The 17,997-nt window shown below is 44.7% G+C and overlaps 1 protein-coding gene across 5 annotated transcripts in view; it reads right to left on the bottom strand.

Moving 5' to 3' along the window:
• The window catches only part of usp9 (ubiquitin specific peptidase 9), a 219,781-nt gene that overhangs the window by 159,713 nt on the left and 42,071 nt on the right, over window positions 1-17,997 (bottom strand). For all 5 annotated transcript variants that reach the window (XM_055644623.1, XM_055644625.1, XM_055644622.1 and 2 more), the window contains one exon: window positions 4,797-5,050. In XM_055644623.1, coding sequence (XP_055500598.1) covers window positions 4,797-4,892 — 96 coding nt within the window. In that variant the 5' untranslated portion in view covers window positions 4,893-5,050. The remainder of the gene's footprint in view (window positions 1-4,796; window positions 5,051-17,997) is intronic.

Raw genomic sequence — 17,997 nt, 5'->3', positions numbered from 1 at the left:
AGTTGACAGAGTGGGGGACAGGAGGAGAAGAAATGTTATTTAAACATTGTCTTTAGTGGGGGAGTGAGAAGGGGGGGGGGGGGGGGGGGGATAGGGAGTGACTTGAGGGTAGGGAAAAGGAAAGGGAGGGAGAGGTGACAATGGGATCAGCCGCTTCAAGGGGAGTGGGGTGAGATTTTTGCCTCCCCCCCCCCCACCACCAAAAGTCATTCATTCATTGGCTCTGGGAAGCGCCGATTGTCCCCCCAAGTAGGAAGGGTTCATTGCCTCCTGGGAGTGCCGACGCTAACCCAAAAGTCGAGTTAATTCATTGGCACCGGGAAACGGCCACTCCCCCCCCCCCCCCCCCCCCCCCCCCCCCACCTCTGGGAAGGATTGATTGGCTCAAGGGAGCGCCGATGCCGACCCAAAAGTCGAGTCCATTCATTGGCCCCGGGAATCAGCGACTCCCCCCTCCCCCCACTCTGGGAAGGACTGATTGCGTTGGGGGAACAGGTGAGTGGTGGAAACGGGTTGAGCTGTGGAAACGGGTGAATATTGTGGGAATTGCATTGAGGAAACAGGGCCCAACGGTAGGGAGGGGAGAGGGGTTTGGAGGGTGGGAGTGGCTGAGGGTAGAGGAAAGGAGGGGAAGGGGAGGAGGGGAGGTGAGGGGAGAGAAGAGGGAGGCTGAAGAGGAGAGGGAGTGTTGGGGATGAGGGGAAATAAGCCGCACTTGCACAGTGGGGGCTATGGGTGAGTGGTGGAATATTGTGTAGGGTGAACGGGTTACGTTTTGGGAACGGATGACGGATGGATGGGGGTGATTGGGGGGGGGGGGGGGGCGCCTGAGCGCGCCGACGCCCCGTTCGGGGACCACCCCTCCCGTGTGTGTGTGTGTGTGGGGGTGGTTAGTGTGTGTGTTTGGGGGATTGTGTGTGTGTGGTGCAGTGGGGGGGGGGTTGGGGGGGGTGTGTGTGGTGGGGGGGGGGTTAGTGTGTGTGCGGTGGGGGGGTTAGTGTGTGCGGTGGGGGGGGTTAGTGTGTGCGGTGGGGGGGGTTAGTGTGTGCGGTGGGTGGGGGGGTTAGTGTGCGTGGGGCAGTTAGTGTGTGTGGGGCGGTTAGTGTGTGTGGTGGGGGGGTTAGTGGGTGTGGGGGGGTGTGTATATGTGGGGCGTTAGTGTGTGTGTGGGGGGGGTTAGTGTGTGTGTGTGGGGGGGTTAGTGTGTGTGTGTGGGGGGGGTGTTGTGTTGTGTGTGGGGGGGTTAGTGTTGTGTGTGGGGGGGTTAGTGTGTGTGGGGGGGTTAGTGTGTGTGGGGGGGTTAGTGTGTGTGGGGGGGGTAGTGTAGTGTGTGTGTGGGGGGGTAGTGTGTGTGTGGGGGGGTTAGTGTGTTGTGTGTGGGGGGGTTAGTGTTGTGTGTGGGGGGGTTCGTGTGTTGTGTGTGGGGGGGGGTTCGTGTTGTGTGTGGGGGGGTTAGTGTTGTGTGTGGGGGGGTTAGTGTTGTGTGTGGGGGGGTTCGTGTTGTGTGCGGGGGGGGGTCGTGTTGTGTGGGGGGGTTAGGGGGGGGGGGTTAGTGTGTTGGGTGGGGTTAGTGCGTGTGTGTGGGGGGGTTAGTGTGTGTGGGGGGGTTAGTGTGTGTGTGGGGGGGTTAGTGTGTGGTTGGGGTTAGAGCGTGTGGGGGGGGGGTTAGTGTGGGGGGGGGGTTAATGTCAGATTCAGATTCAATTTTAATTGTCATTGTCAGTGTACACAACACAATGTGTATGGGGGGGGTTAGTGTGTGTGGGGGGTTAATGTGTATGGGGGGTTAATGTGTGTATGGGGGGGTTAATGTGTGTGGGGGGGTTAATGTGTGTGGGGGGGGGGGTTATGTGTGTGTGTGTGGGGAGGTTAGTATATGAGGGGATTAGTGTGGATGGGGAGGGGGTTAGTGTGTGTGGGGTGGGGGGATTTATGTGTCGGGGGTTTCACCTGTAAAGGATTGATTGGCGTTTTACAAAAAAAGATTCCAGAACTTTCATGTACCACGACATGAAAAGGAGTAACTGAAATTTCTTAAACTCATGACATAAAATCTAAAATATGTTTCAAGATGTTCTGACTGATCATGCCTAAACTTAGCCACTGTAATATGACAGGAGGACAAAAGTGCTGGAGAAACTCAGCGGGTGCAGCAGCATCTATGGAGCGAAGGAGTCAGCCTATTTCCTTCGCTGCATAGATGCTGCTGCACCCGCTGAGTTTCTCCAGCACTCTTGTCTACCTTCGATTTTCCAGCATCTGCAGTTCCTTCGTAAACACATAATATGACAGGAAATATAATTGGTGCAGTTCCAATCAGAAATACATCTTTTTACTGCTACAGAATCAACAGTTGGTGTCTGCCTTGGATGAGTGGTAATATTTTCGAAGTCCACCTTGACCATATCGTAGTTGCCATTTCAATTCAGTTTGTAATTAGTGTGTTGATATGTTAAAGGTAGATTTTAAGATTCCTGCCCTCACAAATGAGTATAAAATAACACATTGGATTAAATGCAGGTTAATGCAACCAAGTGACCGTGTGAATATTTAAACCCGTATCACAACAAAATATAAACATTATCTGTAAGAGCATTGTGGAAATATGGCATTGTGGTCACGACTGGTTTCTGACTGAAGAAGGGTCTCGGCCCAAAACATCGCCTATTCCTTCTCTCCATAGATGCTGCCTCACCCGCTGAGTTTCTCCAGCATTTTTGTCTACCTTCGATTTTTCCAGCATCTGTAGTTATTACTTAAACATAGGTTCAGAGGAGAGCTATGTTACAGCTGTACAAATGTTGGTGAGATTGCACCTGTGTGCAATTTTGATCATCATACTACAGGAAAGATGTAATTAAACTAGGAGGTATAGAAAAGATACACAAGTATGTTTCCAGAAATGGACAGTTTGAGTTATACGACTCAACAGTTTGGAATTGTTCTCTCTCAGGGAAAGGAGCTGAGTGAACTTAAGAGATTTATAAAATCATGAGGGACATAGATAAAATGTATGGTCACAATCGTTTTCCCAGGACAGGGGGAGAAGAACTAAGGGGCATGAAACCTGATGGCGTAGATTTAAGGTGAGCAGAGAAGATTTCAAATAAGTCTTTTGAAAGAGGGTGGTGGGTAGATGGAATGAGCTGCCAGAAATAGTAGTTGAGGCAGGAACAATTGGGAGGCAAATGGGACAAGCTGCAGAAATCTCCTCATTTAGCATGGACGAGTTGGAGCATAGGCCCAGTTTCTGTTCTATATAATTTTGACTGAGATATGCGCATGGTATAGATAGTGGCATTATTAATGTTATATACAGCATGGTCTCCCTGCTCTTTAACACTTAAGACATGAATGACACATCATTAAAACAATTTCAGCAGAGCAGGCAGCATCAATGGACAGAACAGAATATTTCAGGTTGTTGGCATTATACTAGGAAATATTAGAGGCTAAATGATGATTTACTTAAAATCAAAGACAGGAAGGAACTATTTCTGCCAACAAGTTCGAAACTAAAAAGACAGATTTATTGGTTGAAGGCTTAGAAAGCGGCAGAAATGAAAGGTTTCACCCAGAGAATAGTGAGGGTCTGGAAGTCACTTCAAGGGGGATGGACAGAAACCCTCATCACATTGAATAATCAATCAGATGAGTATTAACCTACAAGATTGTCGACAATGGTGGTAAATGGGATAACCCAACTCAACGGACTGATCTCCTCTTTGTGTTTTAAATTATTACATATACCAATTTGCACAAATATGTATGCTCAGTCTTCAGGTTCAATTTTAAAATAAACATTTTGGGGCTAGTTCATATCAATTTTGGCAAGCCAAACATCACAAAAGCACAATTTCTTCCTCAACATTATTTCATGGTTTTTGTAACCGAATAGACATTTACAATATCCAAATGTGCAGTGACAGCTGATAATTTAAAATCTTGTTGATAGTCAGTATCGATTGTCCGACAACACACAATATTTATAACTAACAAACATCTAACAGATTACTTGATCAATACCTGCCAAATAAGCACCTTAATCCTTTGTGTAATGTACTTACATACATGCATATTACTCTAGTCTATGCAATATCCTACTGAAAATGAGTAAAACTAACCTTTAACTAGGTTTACACCACTTTAATCTTGGATCAGTAAAACGTAATGACTAGTAAGAAATTTCAGAGCAGTGAAAAACAATACCTCAGAAGACTAATAATAGCAAAATAAAAATGTCATCTTTACAATCCAGAACAAAGATCAATCACTGCATTACATTTGACATTGCTCGCACCCTCAGACATTTCTTCAAGTGTCACCTGGACCAGATCTCTGTTTATGTGGTCAGTTGCTCTGAAAATATGGTTTTGACAGCAATGAAACACCACATTGCACACAGCCCAACTTGCACACACGAACCACAGATCTCATCTACATTAGTCCCATTTGGCCCATATCCCTCTAAACCTGTCCTTATCCATGTAACGGTCTAATTATTTCTTAAGCACAGCGATAGTCCCCGTCTCAAATACCTCCTCTGGTAGCTCGTTCCATACACCCATCATCCTTTGTGTGAAAATATTACTCCTCAGAATCCTATTAAATCTTTCCCCTTCACCTTAAACCTATGTCCTCTGGTTCTCGATTCCCCTACTATTATACTCTATTTTACTTCGGACAATAAAAAAAATCTCAGAAAGCATAATTCACGTATATTTTCAGTTTTGCACAGGCACACATTACAAATCTTTGGCCCCACAGACAACAAAGGTTATGTCTGAAATGCTTACCTGATTCTGTGGAAGAGGAGGTTGGGACTGGCCATCAGGAGCCTGGCCCTGGTTGTCATTCCCTCCTACTGGAGAGCCACGGGTCGTGGCTGTCATAGTCGACACAGGACAGATTTTTGCAATTTTGTCTGGCTATGTGGTTGTTGAAAGAGAAAAATAAATTGCCTCCTCAATGAAAATAGGAAAACAATTTATATCTGTACATAAAAGCACCACCTCGAGCTCAGGTTGTGTTGCAGAGACCATTGCACAGCCTAAAAGGGAGAGAGAAAAAAAATCATACAATGAAGAATGTTCCAATAGGAAAACAAGTTTTAAAACAAAATCACACCAAATGTCAATAACAGAACATAATCTGCCAACAATTAGCTTTATTAGAGCTAATTAATTTTCAGAAATACAAATAAGGAATTAAATATCATCAACACTAGAGAATTAATATTAGATAAATTAACAGGGATGAAGTAAAATAAAAATCCCTGAATATGATAGTGTGCATCATAGGATACTTTAAGTGGCCATACAGCTAGTGATTGCATTAGCTGTAATGTTAAAAAATCTTAGCAGTCTGGAGTTTTTTGACAAATTGGAAGCAACATACAGGGATGACGAGGTCACTTTCATGTTCATAATTGATAATCAGTGAGGTGCTATATGGTGCAATGCTGGGACTGCAACTGTTAACAAAATATATTGCAGTATTAGCAAATATACTATACACGACAAACTGTGATAAGAAAGCAGCGAGTTCCCAGAGAGAGATTCAGTGAGCGGAAATGAAATCTGCAGAAAGCAACAGCACAAAAGGATTTGGGGATCATCATACATGAAACAAGCCAGCATACAGATGCAGCAGGTAATTCGATAGGCTAAGGAAATGCTGGATTTCAAAGATATTGGAGCACAAGTATGGAAGTCTTACTACAATTGCTCAAAACACTTGTAAGATCAAGAGTACTGTGTGGTTTTTCATCATTATGAGTAATTGTATCATTATAAATCATTAATGGAGACAGCTCGGGGGGAGTTCACTCGGCTGATCCCAAGAAAGAAACGGTCTTTGGGAGAAGGTTGAACTGGGCGTGTCTGTACTCGCATGATTTTGGAAGAATGAAAGATTATTTGGGGACTGGACATTGTAGATGATGGAGATCAACCCACCTCATTAGAGTCTCAGACCAGAGGGCACAATTTTATAAAAGATTTGTACTCAAGAGAGGGTCAAGTCTCTTTTAAATTGCCTGCTCTAGAAAATTGTGGAAGCCGAATCCTTGAGCATATTCAGGGCCAAGATTGATAGATTTTTTATTTATAGGGCAGCATATGCTCAAGGAGTCAAATGACCAACAATTGTCCTTATTTTATATGGTTGGTTACACAATTGTACATTGACAAGCACTAGTGAGAAACCAATTGGTGAGTGAGTAGTTACTTTCACTATTACCACCACAGCATTGGCTAGCCAAAATTGCAAATAATGATACTATATACGAAGTACACCAAGAAATAAACCATTCAATGCCAATAGAAAAATGCACACTCATTCCCAAAACTTTTAACGTGTGGTTAAATGCTTTTAATTATATAAAAGATACAATTTTATATAATTATATGAAAGATACAATAGTGGAATACTTGACTATAGGTTGTAGCTTATATTTTGTCTCAAGCAGGGTTTCTCTAGTGGAAAAGTAAGAGAGAGAGAGAGATTGTCCTGAAAGTACCACCTGAGACCGATGCCTTTGAAATGTCTTGTCTTGGAAGTACCAACTGATAAGATGCCTTTGAAATGTATCTACTAATTGATAAGAGAGACAACCAACTGAAAAGAGACAAGCTCAGACTCATCCTGTAGTGACGTATTGAGGAGTTTTGTTCATTCCTGCTATGGAAAGATTGAGTCAGCCAATGTCACTAATTCTATTAAATGTGAGACAGCCAATGCCACTGATTCTATTAAATGTCTAACCTTAAGATTTGAGCTTGCATGTGCAAAAAGCCTACTAACACAAATGGCAGAACCACTACCCTTGTACAACTTGCAGACATGCAGAATGACTAACCGCAGAGAATGGAAAACCGCAAAGAATGGAAAACAAATAATTGGAGGTGATCAACTTTAAGCAACTTTGCTGATAACCAACTTTAAACAGAGGGTGAAAAACAACCCCATATTTAAAGAAGATCCGATGACATCATGCTAATGGATGACTGATGTAAAGGAATATGTGAAAGAAATGTAATTGGATAAGAAGGAGGAAGGAAAGCTTTGTTTTAAAAAGGTATATAAGGTAATGCATGAAGAAGAGGAGTAGCGACTCTTTGAAGGGTTACCTGGCCTGTGGCCGGGTGAACTGATGTAAAGACTGCTCAATAAAAACGTACGTTTTTGGGAACCCAGTGGTCTGGTCGATTATTGTCGCAACAACCGATGAAAAAAGGCTTGAATCCTCAGTATATTGGCTCCATCTTGTAACCATGACTAACATTTTTGGAATGTGATTACGTGACACACAAAGTATAAAACACCGGGCAAATCTTTGTTCATTGAAGTGGTGGTGAGGGGAGGTCAAATGTCTGTTGCTTTCTTGACTGGTGTATTCCTGTCACTTCCACCGGCTGATGATCAGCAAAGCTCGAGTTGGTTTACCTAACGTTTTTGTGAGTTGTCTGTTAGTGAACCTTATCAATAGGAAGTACACCAAGAAATAAACTATTCAATGCCAATAGAAAAATGCACATTCATTCCCAAAACTTTAACAGGGCTCGAAATTAGCTGTGCCCGGGTGCCAATGGCCACCCAAAGTGATGCCGGGCAGCCTAAATGCCGAGTCATTTTGCCCGGCTTGGCACTGCAGATACTGGTTTATATCGAAGATAGATACAAAAAACTGGAGTAAATCAGTGGGCTAGGCAGCATCTCTGGAGAAAAGGAATGTGACGTTTCGTGTTGGCGGCAGCGACGGCTGTAGTATGGGGCAAAGATACTAGGTGTGGGGTGACGGAGGGTCAGAGTGAAAGACGGGCCCCCAGCACAGCAGCAGCGGCTCATCCTTCTCCCGCACCCCTAAACCGGATAGCGGCCGCTGCGTGCCACTCTGCCAACGGCGATAACCGCTTTCAAAACAAACCCTCCCGCACGCTGAGGCCGGGTGGAGGGAGGAAAGAAGGGGGAGGACCCCTTCCTCCGCCTGAAGCACCTGCACCGCTCGGCCCCGTTGGCTCCTGTTGGCTGGTGGAGGAGGGGTGGCGGTGGCGAGGAGATCCCAACTGCCTCCCCCTTTGGCAGCGGCACTTGGCAGTGGACAGGGACGGCCAAGGCAGCTGAGAGATGATGCCAGTGATGTCTGAGGGGAGGGGGGGGGGGGGGGGGGGATAGAGGAGCAGTCCCTCCCCTCCCCTCCCCACCCATCCTGCCCCCCCTCCCCATCTATTCATCCTGCAGTGATCACCCTATCCACCTCGCATTGATTCTCCTGCCACTCCCCATCCATCCTACACTGGTCCCTCAATTCATCCTGTACTGACCCCACATCCCATCCATCCTGCACTGTTCCCCCCATTCATCCTGTACTGATCCCCCCCCCCATTCATGCTGCAATGATCCCCCATCCATCCTGTAGCAATCCCCCCATTCACCCTGTAGTGATGCGCCCATTCATCCTATAGTGATACACCCATTCATCCTGCACAGACCCTCCGGTCCACACTATACTGATCCACCCATTCATCCTGCACAGACCCTCCGATCCACACTGTACCGACCCCCCCCTTCATCCTCTACTGATCCGCCGCTTCATCCTGCGCTGATCCCCCCTCCCATTCATCCTTCGCTGATTCCCCCCCCCCCCAATCCATCCTGTACTGATCCCCCCATTCAAGAAGAATGGGGGGAACAGTCTGAAGAAAGGTCTCGACCCAAAACGTTGCCTATTTCGTTCGCTCCATAGATGCTTCCTCACCCGCTGAGTTTCTCCAGCATTTTTGTCTACCCCCATTCATCCTGTACTGCTTCACCCATTCATCCTGTACTGATCCCCCCATCCATCCTGTACTAATCCCCCCCCCCCCCCCGTCCATCCCGTACTGATCCCCCAATTCAACCCCACTGACATCCCCCGCGCTCACCCCTCACAATTTTACCTACTCCAACCAACACACACTAATTCACCTGCCTCAATCCATCCATTCCTCACCGATTGCCTTCTCAACACCCCCCCTTGTCGGTTTGTCAAGGAAGACTCTCTCTAACTTCTACAGGTGCACAGTAGAGAGCATGCTGACCGGTTGCATCGTGGCTTGGTTCGGCAATTTGAGCGCCCTGGAGAGGAAAAGACTACAAAAAGTAGTAAACACTGCCCAGTCCATCATCGGCTCTGAACTTCCTTCCATCAAGGGGATTTATCGCAGTCGCTGCCTCAAAAAGGCTGGCAATATCATCAAGGACCCACACCATCCTGGCCACACATTCATCTCCCTGCTACCTTCAGGTAGAAGGTACAGGAGCCTGAAGACTGCTACAACCAGGTTCAGGAATAGCTACTTCCCCACAGCCATCAGGTTATTAAACCTGGCTCGAACAAAACTCTGATTATTAATAACCCATTTTCTGTTATTTGCACTTTATCAGTTTATTTATTCATGTGTGTATATATTTATATTATGGTATATGGACACACTTATCCGTTCTGTACTAAATGCCTACTATGTTCTGTGTACTGAAGCAAAGCAAGAATTTCATTGTCCTATACAGGGACACATGACAATAAACTCACTTGAACTTGAACTTTTACTTCTACAGTCGGTCATATACATCACAAATTTGGTCAAGAGATATTTCAGTTGAAATTTTAAAGTTAATTCTGAAGTGGGAATGATGGAAACAGCGTTTATCAATAATTTAATTAAAAATCTGGTGCATACAAACTGGGTATCTTCAGTGCTGTTCACAACACATACATCTAATCTAAATGTCCGGTAATGTGGCGTTTTGACACCTTTAAACATATTACCAAAAGACCATTTGCTGCAGTTATGTCCTTTGGCCATCTCTTGTCAGTTAGTGTAATGTTTAACCTATCAGATGGGTATAGTTGGTTTTAACAGCTATTATCATAAAATGCCTTTAGAAATTTCCTTGCAACCTGTATATTTTGTTATGGATAAATTATGTGGGACGCGAGAGTGTTTCTGTACCAATAGCAATAACGACCCATGCCATGGCCATGTCATGATAATTTTCGGTCCTTCACAGAAAACATGCTTGCATCAATCTGTAATGTGCATGGTTAAGCATATATGTTACCATGATCTAGGATTTATTGACACGTTGATCATACGCTGAATAATCCAACCACATTTTTGTTTGGAAGTGGAAAAAAAATAGAAATTGCATTAATTGCAATGTGTAAAAAGAGTTGAGATACTGTATTATAATTTTGCTGCATGTCATTGTGGTATATATCATGTCTTGATTGGTGAATATGTTTAGTTTGTGACTTTATTTGAAGTAGAAATAATATGTGAATGCTTCATTGAGCATAATTCCGACTGGTAACTACGCACTTCGAGCACGCGTCATGCAAGCCGACTTAAATGACCACCTAAACTGTCATTTGGCAGCCTAAAAAGCTGCCTAGGTTGTCCGGCTAGAACAGGGACCTGTTCCCCACCTGTATAACCATGTGATACTGTAGTTATTTGTCTAGAATCACCGCCCTTTTGCTTCCCACTGTTTCAACCATATATATATATGCTATTTCCTTTGTTTGAACACATGCGTTTCTCTGTGATCCATTGGGAGAGCTTCCCAGGGCAGTACAGAGATACCTGGTCACCATGGTGAAATAAAGGATGATTTAAAGTATTCTAGTCGGTGTTTTCTATGAACAAACTAAGGGATATAAATGCCGGAATTATCATTTGGGCGCTCGTCCGGGATCTCAGAGAGGCCCTCGCAGGTTTGCGGTAAAAGGGTTGAGTTGTCGAGTCAGGGAATCTTTGAATTGGGCCCCCGATGAGCGATTTTACTCCATCGGTTTTCCTCCGATTCGCTGATCTAGCTGCTCGGCAATTCCCTGGCCTTCGAGTGGCGTCCCGAAGAGACTGAGGTTAGTAGTCTGAAGAATATTGATATTGGGTCGGCTATATTGATAATGGGGTTCAGCTGAGGGAGCATTTTAGTATTGAGGTAATTGGAAATACGTTTCGGGCTGAAGTAATAGTTTGACAAATTACTTTAAAATCAGCGCCAAGGTAAAAAGTCAGGATAAGTAGGATTGATAAATTACTTTGAGAGCCTGTACTGTGTAAAAGGTTTGGATGGGGTGTTTGTGAGATTTCTGGACTGCGAAGTAAATAATATTCTGCTCTAAATTCCGTTAAGTCAAAGTGTTTTATTGAATGTTTTTGTTTAAGTTTGTGTGGTTTCATTGTATATCCAGTGATTTATGTTTTTGCGTAAGTTTGCTTATATTCTTGCTTAAGTTTGCTTATGCTTTTGTTTAAGTTTGTGTGATTTTGCTTTAAAATTGAAGTACAGGTGCACAACCTTTTATCCGAAAGCCTTGGGACCAGACACTTGTCGGATTTCGGACATTTTCGGATTTCAGAATGGAAGATTTTTAGCGTAGATTAGGTAGGTAGCGCGGGCGGCTTGAAAAGTCTGGAGCTGCTGCCTCCTCCCGGGTGACCGGGAGAATCATTGCATAAATGTTAGTCAGTTAGTTTGGAGGGATTTTATGTGGTGGTGGTGGAGTCGGGGTGAAGGGGGAAACTTTAATTCTTAGTCCCCTACCTACCTGGTCGGCAACTCCCAACCTCGCGGAGCTGGGGGCTCCGTCCGGCCGCGGGCGGCGCTGGTTGTAGCTCCGACCCCGGCAACTCTACCCCTGGCTGCGAGGCGCTCCAAATCCAGCGCGGCCCGCGGCCGGACGTCCCAGCTCTGGGAATGTCGGGAGTCGGCGGCATCGCAGCGCTGGGATACCAGCGGGGAGCGGGCAATGCCTTACCGGGTCGCCGTGCGGCAAGCTCCGGAGCGCTGTGGCCGCCGACACACAACATCGCGGAGCGTCGCTGGATTTGGAGCCGCGCAGCCAGGGGTAGAGTTGCCGGGGTTGGAGCTCCAACCGGCGTTTCCCGCGGCCGGACGGAGCCCCCAGCTTGCGGAGCTGGGGCGTCAGGCCGCGGGCGGCGCTGGATTTGGAGCGCCTCGCAGCCAGGGGTAGAGTTGCCGGGGTCGGAACTACAACCAGCGCCGCCCACAGCCCCACCGGCCACAGCGCTGCGGAGCTTACTGCACGGCGAAGTAAGGCACTGACCGCTCCCCGCCTCTCCGACCAGGTAGGGGACTAAGAATTAAAGTTTACCCCTTCACCCCCCTTCACATAAAAGCCCTCCAAACTAACTGACTAACATTTAAGCAATGATTTACAGATGTTTAAGCGTCTCCCGGTCTCCAGGGAGGAGGCAGCCGCTACAGTAGTACAGACCTGGGTTGACCGTGGGTCGTTTTGGGTCAAGTTTGGCGCCAAACGCGAGCTTTGGTGCGCAGACGACATCTGGAAAAAATGGCCGGTTTTCGGAGCTTTTCGGTTTCTGGAACACCGGATAAAGGGTTGTGCACCTGTAGTAAGGAGGATACCACATTTTTCTGAAAAACTGCATTCTTTTGCTGATAAGAATTCTGCTACGGTCCAGTGCTTTCACTTAAAGGGGTACACTAATTCTTCAGAATTAGAGTGTTGAAATCAAATATTTTTATTAGAGTTTATATGATTTTGTTCTTGCATTGTTAACTTTTGTTGTGTTAAAAAAACTCAGTTTTGTGGGGGGAGCATTGTGGAATTTATTTTGTTGTGTGAAAATCTTGCATTGTGGAATCTAATTGTTGTGTGGGAATCTTTGGCCGAAATGGGAAATTGTGTTGATGCTACGACCGATCCCAGGAACCCATTAATATATTTATGTGAGAAATATCCTGATAACTCAATAGAATTTCGAGGATTATCCGGTGAATTAAATAAGAGATTAGGGAGTGAATTGTGGCCATTGGGAGGAGCTAGAACCCTTGAAGGGGTACAAGAAGCTCAGAACATAATTTGGAAACGTAATGGAAATGCTGTTGCAAAGGGACTTATTGATCTTTGAAGACAGCATGTTCAAAAAAAGAAGCTACCATGTTAGCCAGCTAGCAGGATAATGCTCTAAAACTAGGAGTAGAACTCACGGAACTCACGGAGGGGGGGGGGGGGGGGGGGGGGAGTGGGAGTGGCCAAATCTGTGGATGTACTAAAGAAGGAATGTGCTCATAAGAAACGTGTAAAACAGAAAGGGTTTTGTAATTCCATGGTTGGCTTTGGTCTCACAGAGGAAGATGATGAAGATTTGAGTGAGAGTGGAAGTAGAATCCGTACTAATGCTCGCGTGCAGAAGCAGCCATCCCCTTTTCGTACAGCCCCCACCCTACGGTAATATCGATCCTGCAGTTCTTGCAGCGTCCGCTCTACCAGCTCCAGCAGCAGAGACTCAGAGTTATCTGACTCCGACAGCCTCAGCATTGGTGGAATCCCGGTTGAGCTCTGTACCAGGAGTAAGACTAAAAAGAGCCAGCCCATACCACAAGTCCTAACTCCAGGGGAACATGTGAAATTCCTAGAGAACTTGAGGTTCCGAACCCATGACGCGCAGGTTAATCAACATGCTCAGAATGAAGCCAGAGAGGAAGCAATCCTTATCGCAACGCAAAAACCTATTGATATCTCCAAAATTCTGGATAACCAGAAAAGGAGAGGTGGCAGAAGAATTTTTGGAGAGATTTTCAGAGATATACATCAGTCAGTCGGGGAATGATAGGTATCGAGATGGTCAGAATTCACCCCAGTACTGTGCTATCCTAGTAGTTTGTCTCCCAGCTACTGTTGCAGAGGCAAAAACAAAATCTAACAATATGGACTGGATTGACAATTCTAACAGCCAAATGGCCTGTGTAGTTAAATGCTACTTTAATTGTATCCAGCATGGCCATTGGAGCAAGGAGTGCCCATAGCGGCGACAAGCGGGAGGGGTTATCAGCACGAACAAAGGGGAGGTTGGCAAGGAGATCGAGGACAAGGGAGGTACACAGACTACTCCCAGGTTGATCAATTTCCTCAATGCTGACTAGCCAACTTAGTGATGAATGGGTGCTACACTGACAAAGAACCCATCTCATTATTACAAGTTGCGGGAAAACTGTACTTTCATAGTGGATACAGAGGCATCGATGTCATCCATTCAGTCCACTAACAACCTCCCCAAATCCGACAAGTCTTGGAGATTATCTGGATTCCAAGGACAGATCTATCAATACCCCATCTCTATGCCAGTCGAACTAACAAGGTGCAGCATCAGTTTGTGATGACCCCAGGGCTAGACTGTATCAGTCACCAAGGACGGTTACTACGCAGCTACGCCATAATCTGGGGAGTGAGGTAACAGAGTATGGGCAGGTGTGGGCAGAAGACTATACTCAGGTAGGATGCGTCCAGATTAACCCTATCCAAGTAGCTCCCCAGAAAATGTTACACTGCCCTCGATTTGACAGTACCCGCTGAAACAGCAGGCAAACTTGCAATTTAAGTATTGTACCATCATCAATCCGGCATCCTTTCTCGACAAACCACCGGAGGAACAAGCTGAGTCAGGGCACAACTGCATATTTGTGATTAAAGAAGATACTTCTATTCAGGAAGATTTGACAGATATTCCCAATGCAAACCCTGACTTAACTCTGTATGTAGATGAGAGTGCATCAATTGGATCTCGAGGTGAAAGACTTTCAGGATACGCAATTATAGATCAGGATGGCAATAATGTGGAGGCGGTGGCCTTTGAAACACCATTCTCTACCCAACAAGCGGAACTGTTTGCCCTGATAAGAGCCTGCATCTTAGGGAAGGACTTGAGAATAAATGTTTATACTGACTCCAGATATGCTTTTGGAGTGGTCCATGACTTTGGTCAGTTGTGGAAAAGTAGGGGATTCTTGACTTCAGCAGGAACACAGATATCCCACCAGAAATTGATATCAGACCTGTTAAAAGCCCTATGTTGCCAAAACAAATTACCAATAAGCTAAGGAAGTGTCCCAAGGGCGCGGGGTGGTGGTACCTAAAATGATGAGGCAGATTAAAAGCATAGACAAAGACAAGTCTCCCTCAGAAAAACCAATGCCAACCATCCAAGATGTCGTTACATTACAGGAGGATGCTCCTGGCCAAGATATAGTAGGTATGTTACAAAACCTACCTGAATCGTCATTAGGAATCTGCCCTCAGCCATGTCGGCGATTTTGGCGCTGTTTGGAGGGGGCGGGTTTTAAACGCGATTTTTACTAGGCTGTACTAATCGCACATGTTCAGCCTAGTAAATCATTAACGAAAAATCGCTGCAAGACCCGGTTGCAAAAGGTATTATTAGTTTTATAGGCCTCGATAATAGTTATAATAATTTTAAAATTACTCTCTGATTTCGCAACCTCTCGCAGCCCCAGGGTTTTATAAAGTAAACAATTAAAGGTATGTACCTTATTTTTACATTAAATGGGGCATATATATAATCCTGTAATTAAAGTTATCTATAGCGAGTGGTTCATTTTGGGCTTTTTATATCCCGCAGTATTTTTCTCGGCATTTGAGGGCACTAATCCAGCGCTATGTCAACGTTCTAAATCAGCGCGTTCACAGGAACCCACTGGAAAGCCGATTTAAATGGGCATTTATTTATAGCAATTGAACACTAAATTCCTTCCATTTGGCCTATAAATTAATGTAAATTAGATATAAAAATCATGTTATATTGTGAATTATTTGTGAATAATCTTTGGACACTTAGGCTATTTAAAAATGTTAATCTTTCCTTAAGAAATGGGCGTTTGACTATCCAAGATCACAGCTTTTTTGTAATGTCCATTGAAAATCAATAGGGAACAAGATGCTAATTTCCGAGTATGAAAATGGTCATAACTTTTTTAATACTTGAGATATGAAAGTGAATTTGGTGTCAAATTAAACTTATTGTTATGCCATATCTGATGGGATAAATTGCAGACTTGATTTTTTAAATCTCAAAATTCTGTAACATTGCTAGATATAGAAATGTGGAAACAGCTCGGTTGTAAAGTTGATTGCATGTCGGGATTATGAGTTACCCCGGCAGGGCAAACATGTATGTCAGATGAACTCGCAATGTGGGCTATTGAATGTATACACTTTGCAACTCACTGTGGTGCCTGAGTAACTGGTAATGCGTTTTAGATACATGGTGGCATCCAAAGTTGCAGACACTGGCTCAAGGGATTAGTAGCCGTTGTCTGACCAGTCAGCAATATAACCCCAGGAAGGGTATAACCTGCTGAAAAGGGAGAACCTCCTTACCCATGGGTCCCTTTGAGACCCTCCAGATGGACTACATTGAGTTGGAGAGATGTCAGTGTTATAAATATGTATTGGTTATTGTCTTATGTCTTTAGTAAAAGGATTGAAGCTTATCCTACTGTGGACAGCAAAGCTTCTACAGTTGTTAAATGGAATCCCAACTGGGCTGAGTTTGAAAAATGACCCTCATTTTGTGGGAAAGGTGACCAAAGAATTCTGTGTTCAGATGGGCATCCAACAGTAATTACATTGTGCCTATCGGCCATAGGGTGCTGGACTCGATGAACGAGCCAATCAAACATTGAAAAATAAACTTGCCAAATTACAGATTGAAACAGGGACCAATTGGCTTAAACTACTCCCTGTGGCGCCATTCCAGATGAACACCACCCCAGCAGGGAAGGCTCGGTTAAGTCCATCAGAGATTGTATATGGCCGTCGACTCAGAACCCCATGGAACCAGAACACTCCAAAGGCTGTTCACCTTCATCACATGACAATGGAAATGACTAACTATATTTTTATCATTAACCAGGGCATTGAGAGATTTACACTATAACCACTACGTCTAAAATTGAACCTGGTATTTATGTAATGATTAAGAATTGGATGAGGAAGAGACTGGACATTCGGTGGGAAGGGCATTACCAGGTCCTTCTAACAACCCCTACCGCAGCAAAGGTGGAGGGGAGGCAAGCGTGGGTTCACTTTCACCACTGTAAGATTGTCTTTATGGTGCCTAAAGATAAAACATTAACCTCTTCTTTCTTTTAAGAAATCCCTTTATAGGATAAATCACGATGGACATGTCGCTGTTGTTCACCATCTTGGGACATTGATAGCCATCGGGTCTGCGAAAAACAGAGTATGCCGATGTAATCTATCAGCTATGTGAAGGAGATGCACTGCAATGCGATGGCAATAGCGAGGAAGGAGAATCATAATTATGGAGTATTGCCATGTTACCATGATCCTTGTAAATTTGATTGTGCATTTCAAAAGGAGGGAGTAAAAGTCCCTGTGCCTATTTAGATGAAGGGATTATTTTTTTAATATATTTAAAAAAAAAAAAAAAAAAAATTCTAAAATGTAAATACTGGTTCTGTTCCATTCTGTTCTATTGTTTTTGCACAATCTGCAGGCATTGCCACTTTCATTTCACTGCACATCTTGTATGTGTATGTGACAAATAAACTTGACTTGACAAGTAACATTAGCAGATTTGCAGATGACACAAAGCTGGGTGGCAGTGTGAACTATGAGAAGGGTGCCAAGAGAATGAGGGGGCATTTGGATAGATTGGGTGAATGGGCAGATGCATGGCAGATACAGAATAATGTAGATAAATGTGAGGTTATTTTGTGAGGCAAGAACATGAAGGCAGATTATTATCTAAATGGTGTCAGATTAGGAAAAGGGGACGTGCAACGAGACCTGGGTGTGATTGTACATCAGTCACAGAAAGTAAGCATGCAGGTACAGCAGGCAGTAAGAAAGCTAATGGCATGTTGGCCTTCATTGCAAGAGGATTTGAGTTTATGAGCAAAGTGATCCTTCTGCAGTTGTACAGTGCCCAAGTAAGACGATAACTGGGGTAATGTGTGCAGTTTTGGTGAGCTGGGCTTGTATACCATAGAGTTTGGAAGTATGAGAGGGGATCTTATTGAAACGTATAGGATTGTTAAGAGTTTGGACATGCTCGAGGCAGGAACGGGATACTGATTGTGGATGATCAGCCATGATAACATGGAATGGAGGTGCTAATAAGAGAACAGTTGGAAAACATG

Source organism: Leucoraja erinacea, chromosome 13 (assembly GCF_028641065.1).
Source record: "Leucoraja erinacea ecotype New England chromosome 13, Leri_hhj_1, whole genome shotgun sequence".
Taxonomy (NCBI): domain Eukaryota; kingdom Metazoa; phylum Chordata; class Chondrichthyes; order Rajiformes; family Rajidae; genus Leucoraja; species Leucoraja erinaceus.
The sequence above is the reverse complement of the archived record's forward strand: the minus strand, read 5'-3'. Positions and strand labels throughout refer to the sequence as shown.